Consider the following 12,882-nt stretch of genomic DNA (forward strand, 5'->3'; position numbering starts at 1 on the left):
TAGCCCTGACTGTACTGAAACTTGCTCTGTAGACCAGGCTAGCCTCAAACTCAGAGATCCACCTGCCTTTGATGCCCAAGAACTGGGATTAAAGGCATGTGCCTCCACCACCAGGCAAGATAAAACAATTGAGATATTTATTCCTTTTATTATTTTTTTCTTTGAACTCTTCTGGATTTTATATTTACAACACATGCCAATTCAAATGATCCTTGCTTTAAATACTCATCATCATGTGTGTATAGTGGCTACTAAATAAGACAACTCTAGACAAAAAAGAAAATGGGATCTCAGAAGAGAAAAATAGGCTAGTTAGAAAAGCTCTGATAGCTGGGCTATAATAGTCCATCCTAGCCCTTTCTCCAAGAGCAAGGTTAGGTGAGCGTCGTAAGTCTCCTTTCATTAAAGATTAAGTCACAGATCAAAGAAGTGGCGGCAGCAGAGTCTGATGTTGTGGTTTGATGCTTCTCCTGTGACAGCACAGCTGAGCAGCAGAACAGAGTTTTGCCATCTAAGTGTTGTGCTTTGGCCTATGATTGTATATATGTATATGAGTGCTTTCTAGCAGTGGTAAAACAAATCATCAAGTAGTCTTTGGTCTTGTAACAAGATGAACACCACCTAGCTGTATTGTTTGCATTGTTTGAGTTTGCACATGGGTGTTTGCAGATACCGGAAGTCCTGGAGCTGGATGTGGGTGCTGGGAACTGAAGTTGAGTTTGGTTCACAGCACCCATATCGGTGGCTCTTGCTTTGTAACAGGGGATCTGTTGCCTGTGGCCTCTGTTGACACCTGCAGTTCTCTCACGTGTCACACAAATATAACCTAAAATAATAAATTTTATTTAAAAAGAAAACCGATTACTCTGAATGAGGACTCCTCATTCTGTCTCCAGTAATGTAGTGAAAGCTGAATACCATGACTAAAATCACTAAACAAAAATAACTAAGTTCTTTCCACCTTCTTCAGGTACTACTATGGCAACAACAGCCAATAGATTATTCTAGAATTTGTTGTCATGATTGGCAAAAAGAAGTTTGAAGTCTTGGTAGATAAAATTTTCTCCAAATTTGAGTCTTTTTTTTTGTTTTGTTTTACTTTCCTGTAGTATGTGTCACTAAAGTCAACTGCCAACAGAATTCATTAATTTGTTGGTACCTGGGTATTCTGAGAATGAACTTACATACACTAATTTAATTTAGTTTACTACACTAAAATATTTTATCTATAATGAAGTGTTTTCAGTATATTTTACCCATTTTCTACAAGTACTTAACTGTTTTCTGATTTCTTTAAATTTTTTTCTTTTAATTTATATGTGTGTGGGTGCACACATGCCATTACATTTGTATAGAGGTCAGAAAATAACTTGCAGGAACTGTTTCTCTTATTACCCAGCTGTGTGTGTGTGTGTGTGTGTGTGTGTGTGTGTGTGTGTGTGTGTGTGTTAGAGTGTTTGCTGCTCTTTCAGAGGACCAGCACACACATTAGTTGGTTTAAAAATCCCTGTAAACCAATTACTGTTTAATAACTTAAAAGTACTTAGATCGGTAATTCATATATATAATAACATTCTAATAAATTTTTACAGGAGTGGTGGGGACAGTATAGTTTGATGGGTGGAATGTTGGGCCGGTTTAAGAGATCTAGACTTGAGTATTCTTTCTTTTATTGAAATACAATGTTAGGGCTGGAAGATTAGTGCTGAAGAGCCCTGGCTGCTCTTTCAGAAGTTACCTAGCCTTGATTTCCACCACCATTTTGCAGCTCACAACTAGTTCCAGGAGATCTGACACCTTTTTCTGGTTCATGATGCACAGACATACTTGCAAGCAAAATACATATTAAGTTTAAAACAAACAACCATAAAACCCAAAACCTCCTATGTCTAGGACATCACTTTACATCCTTTACACTTAGAATGTAGAAATCAAGACCCAGAATCACTGTGTAGTACGATATCCAGTGCCTCTAGTAGTAGGATTAGAACTTGAGAGTTTGAGACACTTAGAACTCAATCTGAGTGTCAATCAGAAAGACCATACCTCCTAGAATAGTACCTGAACAATATATAGGGACAAAGAAACCATTTCCTGACTAGTTCTTATTTCTCTATACTCAGCCTATAGGACTTTTGGTCTCCAAGTCTTCTGAGAGAAAGGAAACCACACCCTGAAACTCCCTTAGGGCCAGATGCAAACCAGCTTTACCACACTATTATACTTTGCTTACCAAAGCTTGACTAGACTATAACATTCACCTTCTCCAGGCCCCAATACTACCCCAGGTTGGCCTGCATGGCTCAACTGTGTTAACACTTGACTTCATGTCATTTTTATCTTTCATTTCTGCAGTTCCTTGGCCACTGTCTGAATATGTAGGTTTGTACAGATTCTCGGACTCTTGTCTTTCCTTCGTATTAGCTTTTTTGACACGTGTGCCCTTATCATATTAATCTGTTTTTCATTTGGTGAAGGGAGTGGGGGATGCTGGAGTTTGACTTCAGGGCTTCACTTATCCTAAGCATGTTATCACTGAGAAACAACCCCAGCCCTATATTACCTGGTCATGTGACAGGATTCTCTACCTTTGCCTTTAGTGAAAAGATTTCTATTATGGTAAAAATAAGTGTATTTTTTTAATTTAGCTCTAGATGAACAGTCTCAAGTGATATTAAGTATATACAGAATGTTGAGCAACTGTCACCAATTTTTAAATGTTTTCCTAAACCTAAACAAAATTTGATTAAATAATAATCCTTCTTTCCCTTTATTCCTAGCATAGCAACTTGTAAATTGTATTTTGGTTTCTGTGTATGCCTATTCTAGGTCCCTTTTATAAGTAGAGTAATAAAATGTTTATATTCTTGTGCATGGCATATTTTCCTGGTGTAATTTTTAAAAGCTGTATGTGCAAGTGTATGTGCACATGAGTGCAGCTGCCTGCAGAGGCCAGGGAGGGTGTCAGATCCCTCTGGAACTGTAGTTACAGGTGGCTTTAAACCACCTGATGTGGGTGATGGAAACCCCAATTCCCCATACCCCTATCCCTTGCTTTCTTTCTCTTGAATTCATGGCCTCTTTTCATTAATTGGGGTGTGTGTGTGTGTGTGTGTGTGTGTGTGTGTGTGTGTGTGTGTGTGTTTATTCCTAAGTACATAAATAGAACCTACTCAGTCTATATAATGCTACTTGTAAGTATGTTTTCAGGGCTGACCTTTTGGTATTATATAACCAATTGAAGACTATTTCTTTTGCTCTCAGTATTCCTTAGTTGCGTCTGTCTGTCTGTCTGTCTGTCTGTCTGTCTCTCTCTCTGTGTAGGGTTGAAATCATTTAGTCTTTTCTCCATCCACTTTGGCGTGCTTGTTGTTATCCTAGTACAGTTCATGCTTAGATTTTCGTCTTGGTGAGACTTCATTGATCTAGCTTCTGACATTACTAGAAGACACTGTCTCAGCAAACTACATGACCTCTGGCTCTTACAGTCTTTCTGCCTTAGTCTTCTTCAGTGATCCCTGAGCCTTAGGTGAGGAAGTTGTTTTGTAGATGTGGAGACCATTGCTAATGGACTCTACAACTCTGCATTTTGATTGGCTGTGTTTTTCTGTAATGGTCTCTCCATTGCATAGAGAAGTTTCATTGGGGACTATACTTATCTGTGGGTGTAAGGACAAATATTTAAAATGTAGTTTGGGATTATGCTGGCTTAGTAAAGTGGTAGTTGTAGGTTCCTCTCCAAGATTCATGACTTCACTAGCCCTGTTTGTTTGTTTGTTTTTAAACAATTTATTGCATTATTTATTTATTTACTTATTGTGTGCTTGTGTATGTGTCTAGGCTCCAATGCCACAGTACATCTGTAGAGGTCAAAGGACAGCCTTTAGGAAATCTGTTCTCCTTCCATGTAGGCCCCAGGGCTTGTACTCATGTTGTCAGTCTTGACAAGTCTTTATTCACTGAGCCATCCTACTGACCCTAATGCAATTTATTAATACTATCTAGACACTTATGCAGATATATAAAATTAGATACACAAACACTAGCTGCTTTTTACTCAGAAGTTTATTTCATGATCATTTCAGCTTTATAGTATTTTAATTAAGAGTTTTTAGAAGGAAAAATTTCTATAATCTTGATTGTAGAAATTTGTTACTATTAGTTTCTACTCAGCTATTATTCATATGCAAATATAACAGGTTTTTTTAGATTGAATAATTTTCCATTTGAACATTAAAGTTTTCTAGTTTCATGAATAGTGATATAACAGACAGGTCAAATCCATGGTCTATCTTTACTGGAAATTGCTTCCTTAGTATAAATTACTCAAAATGGGGCTACTGAATCACTGGGTGCTTGATTTTGATTTCAAATTTACTCTAGAAATGAAGAGATACTTATGACTGGGATTTTATTTTAGTTAGATCTATTACCTTGTTAACTTTTTGTTGTTGTTCATTAATTCTGACTAGGCTGGAACAGATCCTTTTGCCTCAGTTTCCAAATTCTGGGATTATGAGCATTACCAAACCCCAATTTATTTTAGTTTAGTTTAGTTTTAATTTGCTTATTGAGACAGTTATGCCATGTATTTCTGACTGACCTTAAACTCACTAGGTTGCCCAAACAGATGTTAAACTTGAAAATACTCTTGCCTTAGCATCTTGAGCTGGCCTGTTTATTTTAATTAAATGCTACATATAGTTAAGGAAAGTCATTAAAAATTTGTCAAGTAGGAGTAAAAGCTCTTTCTGTGTATGACCAGTGGACTTGAGTTCTATCCTCAGACCCAAGGAGGAAGGAGAGGCCTGTAAGTCTGCTCTCCATGTGTGCCACTGTGGCACATGCACAGCCTGCATAGCACAGATATGTGTAACCACGATAACAATTTTAAATTAATCAGTGTCAATCATTTTTATATAACAGTTGTTTTAAAAAATTGCTTTTAGGGCTGGAGAGATGGCTCAGCGGTTAAGAGCATTGCCTGCTCTTCCAAAGGTCCTGAGTTCAATTCCCAGCAACCACATGGTGGCTCACAACCATCTATAATGGGGTCTGGTGCCCTCTTCTGGCCTGCAGACATACACACAGACAGAATGTTGTATACATAATAAATAAATAAAAATAAATATTTTTTTTTTTAAATTGCTTTTATTGGACCGGTAAGAAGACTTAGTGGGTAGCAGTGCTTGCCTCCAAGCCTGATGGTCTCTCTGGGTTCTTAGAATGCTCATGGTGGTAGGAGAGAGCTGACTCCCAAATGTTGACACATACACACAGTAAGTAAGTAAATTTAAAGTTACTTTAAAAATCACACGTAGTAAGTATAAATATTCGAAACAACTATCTGCTTTAAACCATTTTCTGTTTTCTTACATGACCACCTTGTCATTATTGCACCATGTATTTAAATTGTGATTTTCTAAAAAGAATTTGGCTGTTTCATATGCTCGATTCATCTACATTTACGTGAAAGCTTAACTTTATTCATTAGCTACTCCCTAGCACCAGTTTTGCCTACTCTTCAGTAACACTGCCGTTTGAGTACATCCTTAAGAGTGAATCTTAAGTCAGGTGGTGGTGGTGCATGCTTTTAACCCCAGTACTTGGGAGGTAGAGGCAGACACATCTCTGTGAGTTTGAGGACAGCCTGGTCTACAGATGGAGTTCCAGGACAGGCTATGCAGAGAAACCCTACCTTAAAAAGCCAAATAAATAAATAAGTAGTAAGTAAGTAAATAAAAATAAGAAGTGAGTCTTCAGAACACCTTCATGTAACTTTAATGATGGTATGTAGATCATTGGTAAAATTCAATGTTTTTAACTTTATTTTTTGTCAAGGTAGGCAGGAATGGTGGCACATGCCTGTAATTTTAGCATTTAGGACATGGAGGCAGAAGGATTAGGAGTGATTCCCAGCTTGTGCTACATGTACAATTTCCCCACTTCCACCGGCATGGTGGGGTCACTCCTCCAGAAACCTGGGGGAAGGGGCTAAGAGACGGCACAAGAGTTAAATGGTTTGGCCGCTCTTCTAGAGGACCTTGATTTAGTTCCCAGCACCCACATGGCAGCTCACAACTATTTGTGACCCCAGTTCCAGGTGATCTGACAGTCTTGCACATACATGCAGACAAAACACTAAGGCATGAAAATAAAAATAAATCAACTGGATGGTAGTGACGCATTCCTTTAATCCCAGCACTCAGGAGGCAGAGACAGTGGGATCTCTGTGTTTGAGGCCAGCCTGGTCTAGGGAACAAGTTCCAGGATAGCCAGGGCTACATAGAGAAACCCTGTCTTAGAAGAAGAAGAAAAGAAGATGTTTGGAAAGTGTTATCTATAAGGTGCGGGGCAGGAGCTTTCAACGCAGCAGCAGTGTGTAAGCTGTCCGCAGTTGTTCATCACTGTCATCTACAGCCATAGACACTGACTCAGTGTGAGGTTCCCTGGTCTTTACTTACTGACATTTCCCAGAAGCTGCTCTGCACGTTCAGCACATATTTTCACCATCTGACCATCAAAACACATGTTTTGACCACTGAGATGCATTCAAGCCAGAGTCTCTGTAGACTCAGTCTACCTTTAGTCTTACTCTGAGCACCCTTTGCATGTTTCTTAGTGACACTGGGAAAATGGCGTAAAGCTTGGTCTCTGGTAATTTGGAGGGTTTGGTTTTGAATTTCACGATAGCACTGTCTTTTGATTCTCCTGCCTTAGTGCTAGGATTGCACCGTCATCCTCAGCAAATGGACACTTTCTGATGAAACTGTAATTGAACTTTTCATTTGAATATTTATTTTATGAAGTAAAACTTTTGTTATGGCACAGAATCTACATAGGATGAATCTACTCACAAGCTGTACACATGTTGTGAATAGACATTGTATTTATTTTGACAATATTTTAGAATAAGAACTTACATATTTTAATAGATTAAAACAGAAAAATGAATGGAATTCTAATCTATGGAACTTCTTTTCCTTAGACCAGAATCTGTAGAAGCTAGCCCTGTGGTAGTTGAAAAATCCAACAGTTATCCCCACCAGTTATACACCAGCAGCTCCCACCACTCACACAGTTATATTGGTTTGCCCTATGCGGTAAGTGTCGAATGTCTCTTCAGAAGAACTTTTATAAAATAGATATGTTTGTGTGGTTTTGTGCTTAAAACAATAATTTAAAAAACACAGCTGTTTCATATTTCCTGAATAATGAAGTATGTAATTTATACTTTTATTTAACTATACTGTTAAGAAAATAAAATTCTGTGATAGGAAGTCTATAGTTATTTTTTATTGTTATTGTATTTATGTTGATATTTTTTAACCTCAATGAAAAGTCTATGGATAAGATTACATTGTAGTATTTAATGTTAATTCCAAGTTATATAGTAATTAGTAGATTATGTAGTTTTTTTCTTCCTAAAGACTTATTTTTACTTTTTTGTTTTTGTTTTTGGAGACAGGGTCTCTCTGTGTATCCCTGTAACTCTGTAAACCAGGCTGGCCTCAAACCCAGAGATCTGCCTGCCTCTGCCTCCTCAGTACTAGGATTAAAAATGTGCAGCAGCACACCTAGCTGTTTATCATTTTTAGTTATGTGTGTCTGCACATGGGTTTGTATAGTACAGGTGCCTGAGGAGGCATCGGGTTCTTTGCAGCTGGAGTTAGAGTGGTGATGATGTACGTTCTGAGAGCAGAGCTTGGGTCCTCTGGAAGAACAGCATATGCTCCTTCTTGACTGTTGAGCCATATCTTTGGCTCCAAACTATTGTTTCAGTTATTCCTATGTTGAGCACATACATACATACATAGGTATATATACGTATATAATAAATGCATACACATTTACTATATATCTTACTTAATTTTTAAAACAAACTCTTCAAAAGTAGTTTTCATCCTGTTTCACAACTGAAAGGATAAAAGCTTATTCCCTCAATTTATTTCCTCTTGAGAGTTCTGTAGTATTTTAATTCAAAGAATTATAGGACTCTATACATTTGTGAATACTAGGAACAAACATTTGAGAGACTTTAATACCTAAATGAGAATAAAAATGACCAGAAATGTAAAATTCCATATTATATACTTTACAGTAATGATGTACCTTTTGTTACTATTTTTACTATTTAACTACATTTATTTGTTTGGGGGAATAGAATGTGTATTATGGCACATGTACTGAAGTCAAGTAGGTTCTTCCCTTCACTTGGGTCCTAGGTATTGAACTCAGGTTGCTAGGCTCTATGGCAGACACCTTTACCTGCTGAACCGCCTCTCCAGCACAGTTTTTGCTGTTCTTTAGCTTTCTATTCCTGTGGAGTTTGGGTTTTACTCTTATTATCACGTCATATACTTAATTTCTTCTTGAAAGTGAAACTATGCAATCTTAGAACTGGAAATGTCATTTTCTGCTGTGAAGGGAAGGGAAATGTCATTGATCTGAAGGTCATTGACTACCTTCTAGACAGTGACATTAACTCACCACTGTGATTTACTTATTAGTCTTATGTCATGATTTATCTTTATTAAGAAATGGACCAATTTTATGTTAAGTATTGAAATTTCATTTAATCTGCCTGATTTATGTCATTGAGATTCATATTGTACTTGTTTTGTCTTCTATGATTCAGGACCACAACTATGGTGCTCGTCCTCCTCCAACACCTCCAGCTTCCCCTCCTCCATCAGGTCTCATCAGCAAAAACGAAGTAGGCATAGTTACCACTCCTAATTTTGACGAAACTTCCAGTGCTACTACAATCAGCACATCTGAGGATGGAAGTTACGGTACTGATGTAACCAGGTGCATATGTGGTTTTACACATGATGATGGATACATGATCTGTTGTGACAAATGCAGGTAAAATATTTCACACGATTAGTTCATTTTTCTTAACTGCTTTTAACCTTTGATTGTTAATTTGGAAAAGCTAGTTAGGTCTTCTGAAGGAATTAATTCCTTTTTTTAAAAAAAAGTAGGACATCTGCCTCTATTGATGTAATTTATTTTATTTTTTTTAGAATAAAGTCCTTATTTGAAAGAATCTATGTTAGGATTAGAGACAAGCACACATTAATCTTGGAGAGGACCCAAGCTCAGTTCCCTGCACTTACATGGCGCAGTTCAAAACCATCCGTAATTCCAGCTGCAGGAGATCTATTGTCCTGGCCTGGCCTCTGTAATCAGAAACACACATACACTTAAAAATTAAATAAGTAAATCTTTAAAAAAGATGAAAGAAGCTATTTTATAGTTTATTATTAGAAATCCCTGTTATGATGCTGGACATAGGTGGCACAGGCCATTAATCCCAGCGCTTGGGAGGCAGAGGCTGGCAGATCTCTGAGTTCAAGGCCAGCCTGGTCTACAAAGTAGTACCAGGAGAGCCAGCGATATGCAGAAAAATCTTGAAGAGAAAGAGAGAGAGAGAGAGAGAGAGAGACACCCCTATTATGAATTAAGCAGTAATCAGTTTTGAACAATATTATAGGATCATCTCCTTTTCACTTAGTTCAGTGGTAGTGCAAGTGCATATATAGAAATAACAAGATATAAAAATAAAGAATGATTGAGTCTTTTATTGTATTGTGTAGTCAGTTATGATTTTCCAGTTTGGGGAAATTAAATATTTAATCAGTGTTTGATCTTATTTTCTTACAACCTTTGGCTTGAACCTTGCAGCATTCTGGAATCTTCTTGAGCCAGAACCAGTCTCCCTCCCCCAACCCTGGTTCACCCACCAAGAAAGGCTCCTCCCCTAGAGAAGGTGATTGCAACAGAAAGTGGGGATTCTTTCCTCCCTCTGCATCCCTCCCTCCCTCTCCTTTCCTCTCTCTTTTTCTTTGTATGTGTCTCTGTGTATGTGTCTATCTCTCTCTCTCTCTCTTTGTGGGAGAGGGTTAGTGAGAATGGAGATGGAACAGTTGGATTTCTGCTTTAAAGTTATTAAGTCTGTTCTTTGCATAGGATGGGAAGCAGAGAATATTTAAAAAATAGATTGTAGAGGGCAAGAAAGTTTGAAGGCTTCAGAGAATTTCCTGGTCCTTATGGCACAGCTTCATTATTTGACTTGGCGTATGTAGCACGGCTGTGTAAACCCATGTTTGAAAGTGAGTTGAACTGCAGCTGAGAGGTGACTGTCAATTTGTATTGTTTGTAAATTATTCTGTTAGAGTAAATGATCAGCTTTTGGTTGTTACTGATAGTAGCATGTGTACATTTCAAAAGGTTCATTTATCTCTGTCAATAAGTCGGATATGAATGTAGAGTGTGAAATTGGTTTTAAGTGGAAGATTGTAAATAATTTTATTTTAATAATAATGTTATGGTACTTTTAAAGTTTAGAAATAAATTCTCTTTACCTGTGATATTAATGTAAATAATGACTTTGGTAAATTTATTGAGGAGGGAAATTTGCAAAACTTAAATGACTTTGGGGATGTGTTTTCTGCCGGATTAGAGAATATCCATTACTGTAGTTAGTTATCTAAAAGAGCGTTCCTGTAGCCAGTCTCATCTGATGTGATAAATGTAGCCGTGTTTTTAGTGAAAGAATCCAGTTAGTCAGAAGGACATGGACTAAATGGTTATCATTCTTAGACATCCCTGCAGTATCCTTAGGTTACTAACTACCTACACGTTGTTGAAGGCACAGTATTTGGATGATTCCAGGTATTTACATTGAATTGACCCTTATTATGACTCAGTGTCTGTCTGTTTCTGACCGACCCTCCATTTTTGTATTCAGCCTATGTTGTTCTCCAAGGACTAACCTTTCTCTACCTCTCTTTACATCGTCTCTTTGGTTTTTCAATGTTCCTATTGCCCATATTCAGCGTTTTGACTTCAGACATCTAAAACTCTGCTATTTTTGTCTAGCTTTGCTTGTTATCTGCATGACATAATTTAACATAACTTGTTATATAATCTTCTTGAGGTTCTCAGTTGAGAAGTAAAAAATAACACAGTACCGCTTAGTATGTTTTTGTTAGAAGTGACATCATAGGGCTGACTGGGAGATGGCTCAGTGGTTGCTTCTCAGCCTAACAAGCTGAGCTTGTTCTCTGGGACCCACATGGTAGAAGAGAGAGCCAACCTCAGAAAGCTGTTTTCTGACCTCCCCACTTGGGCTATGACATGTGCGCACACACAGGCGCACTCATATACACACACATGTAATTTTTTAAAAAGTGGATGATTGTGTGTAAGGAATAGATAGTAAATTTTTGCCTTTTTTTTTTTTAAAGAGGAATGTATATCACTTTCAGGTACTTGAGGTTTTATCAGTAACAATATATTTAGAAGTTTACTTCAAGATGTCCGTATACTCCATCCAAAGTAATTAAGTTGAATTTCTTTCCAATGGAATGCCTCTTGAATTCTTTGACCTTTTTGGAATTATTTTAGTTCTGTTCTTTATTAAGAATAAATGTTAGAAGTCTTTTTTAATTGTTTCCTTATCTTTCAATTAATACTGTATGCTACCAAAATTGTTAAATGTTAACAGAAGATGTAATCCAGCTTTGCTACTTTTCCTTGAACTCGAAAAAGTTTTCTTTGGGTATATTGACCACCGTTGGTCATCTTCTCATAGCTGGTAATCAGTAAGTGTTTCAATGATACCTTTCCTTCCTATGTTCCCAAATCAGATTCTTATCACACTGATTATTATTTAGGGGTTTTAGTGTTAACATCTTCAGGTTTGTAATAATCTTTTCAACTGTTACTCTTTATGTTTTAAATTGCATTTGCTTCAGAAATTTAATTTATGCATTCTATATTTGCCATTTTTGCATCTTAAAATTTTTCTGCCTGAGAAAACATTTTAGTGTGTACTAAGCTCAAAGTTGGTACCTCTTAAATGGTAGAATATTACATCTTAATTTTGAATGGTCTTAATGCTTTTGCTTTTGTTATTTTTTTTTTAAGTGTTTGGCAACATATTGATTGCATGGGGATCGACCGGCAGCACATCCCTGACACATACCTGTGTGAACGCTGTCAGCCCAGGTAGGTTATCAGACATGATAAGCCTACCAGTTATTTCACTGAAAAAACTTCCACAAAAATTTATTCATGAGTTTCAAATTAATGAAATCCCATTAATTCTTGGGACGTACCCTTTAAAAAGGTACTTCTTTTTAAAATTTTTTCCACCTATGTTTATAATTTTTTAACTTGAAACCTAAATCAAGATTTTTTTTCATTGATAAGTGCATTGTAGTTCACTATGTAATTTTAACTATTAGTGATCAAGATGATGATAGTTTATTTTCTAAATGTTTGGCATCTTTTTGGCAGTCATTAGAAGGATGTGATTGTCCTCTAAATAAAAGCAGAAAAATATAGCGAGGAAGAATGTGACTCAGTGGTAATGTGCTTGTGTAATATAATACCCGAGACAACTGAGTTCAAGTTTGAGCACCCCAGAAAAGGGGAGTGGGAAATGTAACTTTATGGAGATGGAATGCTTACCTAGCATGTGAGAGTCTTGAGTTCAATCCTGGTACCCCTCTTCTACCCTTGCCCCAAATGAATTATCAGAGCACCCTCCTAGTTACAGACAGAATTTGCTGGGTTTGTGTGTAAGTGTGCAGATTCAACTCCCATCAAAAAAATTTTTTTAAACACATAGTAAAGGTACAGTATTTCTTTCACATAGAAATTTTCTTCTTGTAAGGTTCTGGAGAGGTCAGTAGGAATCAAAAAAAAGAAAGCCACTTATCTTTCCACAATCTATTAGAACTTATAGTCACAGAAAAGTCTTTGTTACATAGCAGAAAATATGATAGGAAGCTGTCCACACACTTCCTTTGAAAGAGTATCTGAGTTACGTTAACATGAGTGAAGCAAGAGACAGGAGTGCATGTGTAC

General features: G+C 37.0%; 1 protein-coding gene across 4 annotated transcripts in view; it reads left to right on the forward strand.

Moving 5' to 3' along the window:
* The window catches only part of Kmt2e (lysine methyltransferase 2E (inactive)), a 61,824-nt gene that overhangs the window by 13,554 nt on the left and 35,388 nt on the right, over positions 1 to 12,882 (forward strand). For 3 of the 4 annotated variants that reach the window (XM_050139774.1, XM_050139776.1, XM_050139775.1), the window contains exons 3-5: positions 6,989 to 7,103; positions 8,639 to 8,868; positions 11,938 to 12,018. In XM_050139774.1, the coding sequence (XP_049995731.1) occupies positions 6,989 to 7,103; positions 8,639 to 8,868; positions 11,938 to 12,018 (426 nt within the window). Of the gene's footprint in view, positions 1 to 6,988; positions 7,104 to 8,638; positions 8,869 to 9,468; positions 9,776 to 11,937; positions 12,019 to 12,882 lie in introns of those variants that run through there. The other variant, XM_050139777.1, reaches the window with a different exon arrangement.

Source organism: Alexandromys fortis, unplaced genomic scaffold (assembly GCF_014885135.2).
Source record: "Alexandromys fortis isolate MF-2015 unplaced genomic scaffold, M_Fortis_MF-2015_v1.1 scaffold_38, whole genome shotgun sequence".
Taxonomy (NCBI): Eukaryota; Metazoa; Chordata; class Mammalia; order Rodentia; family Cricetidae; genus Alexandromys; species Alexandromys fortis.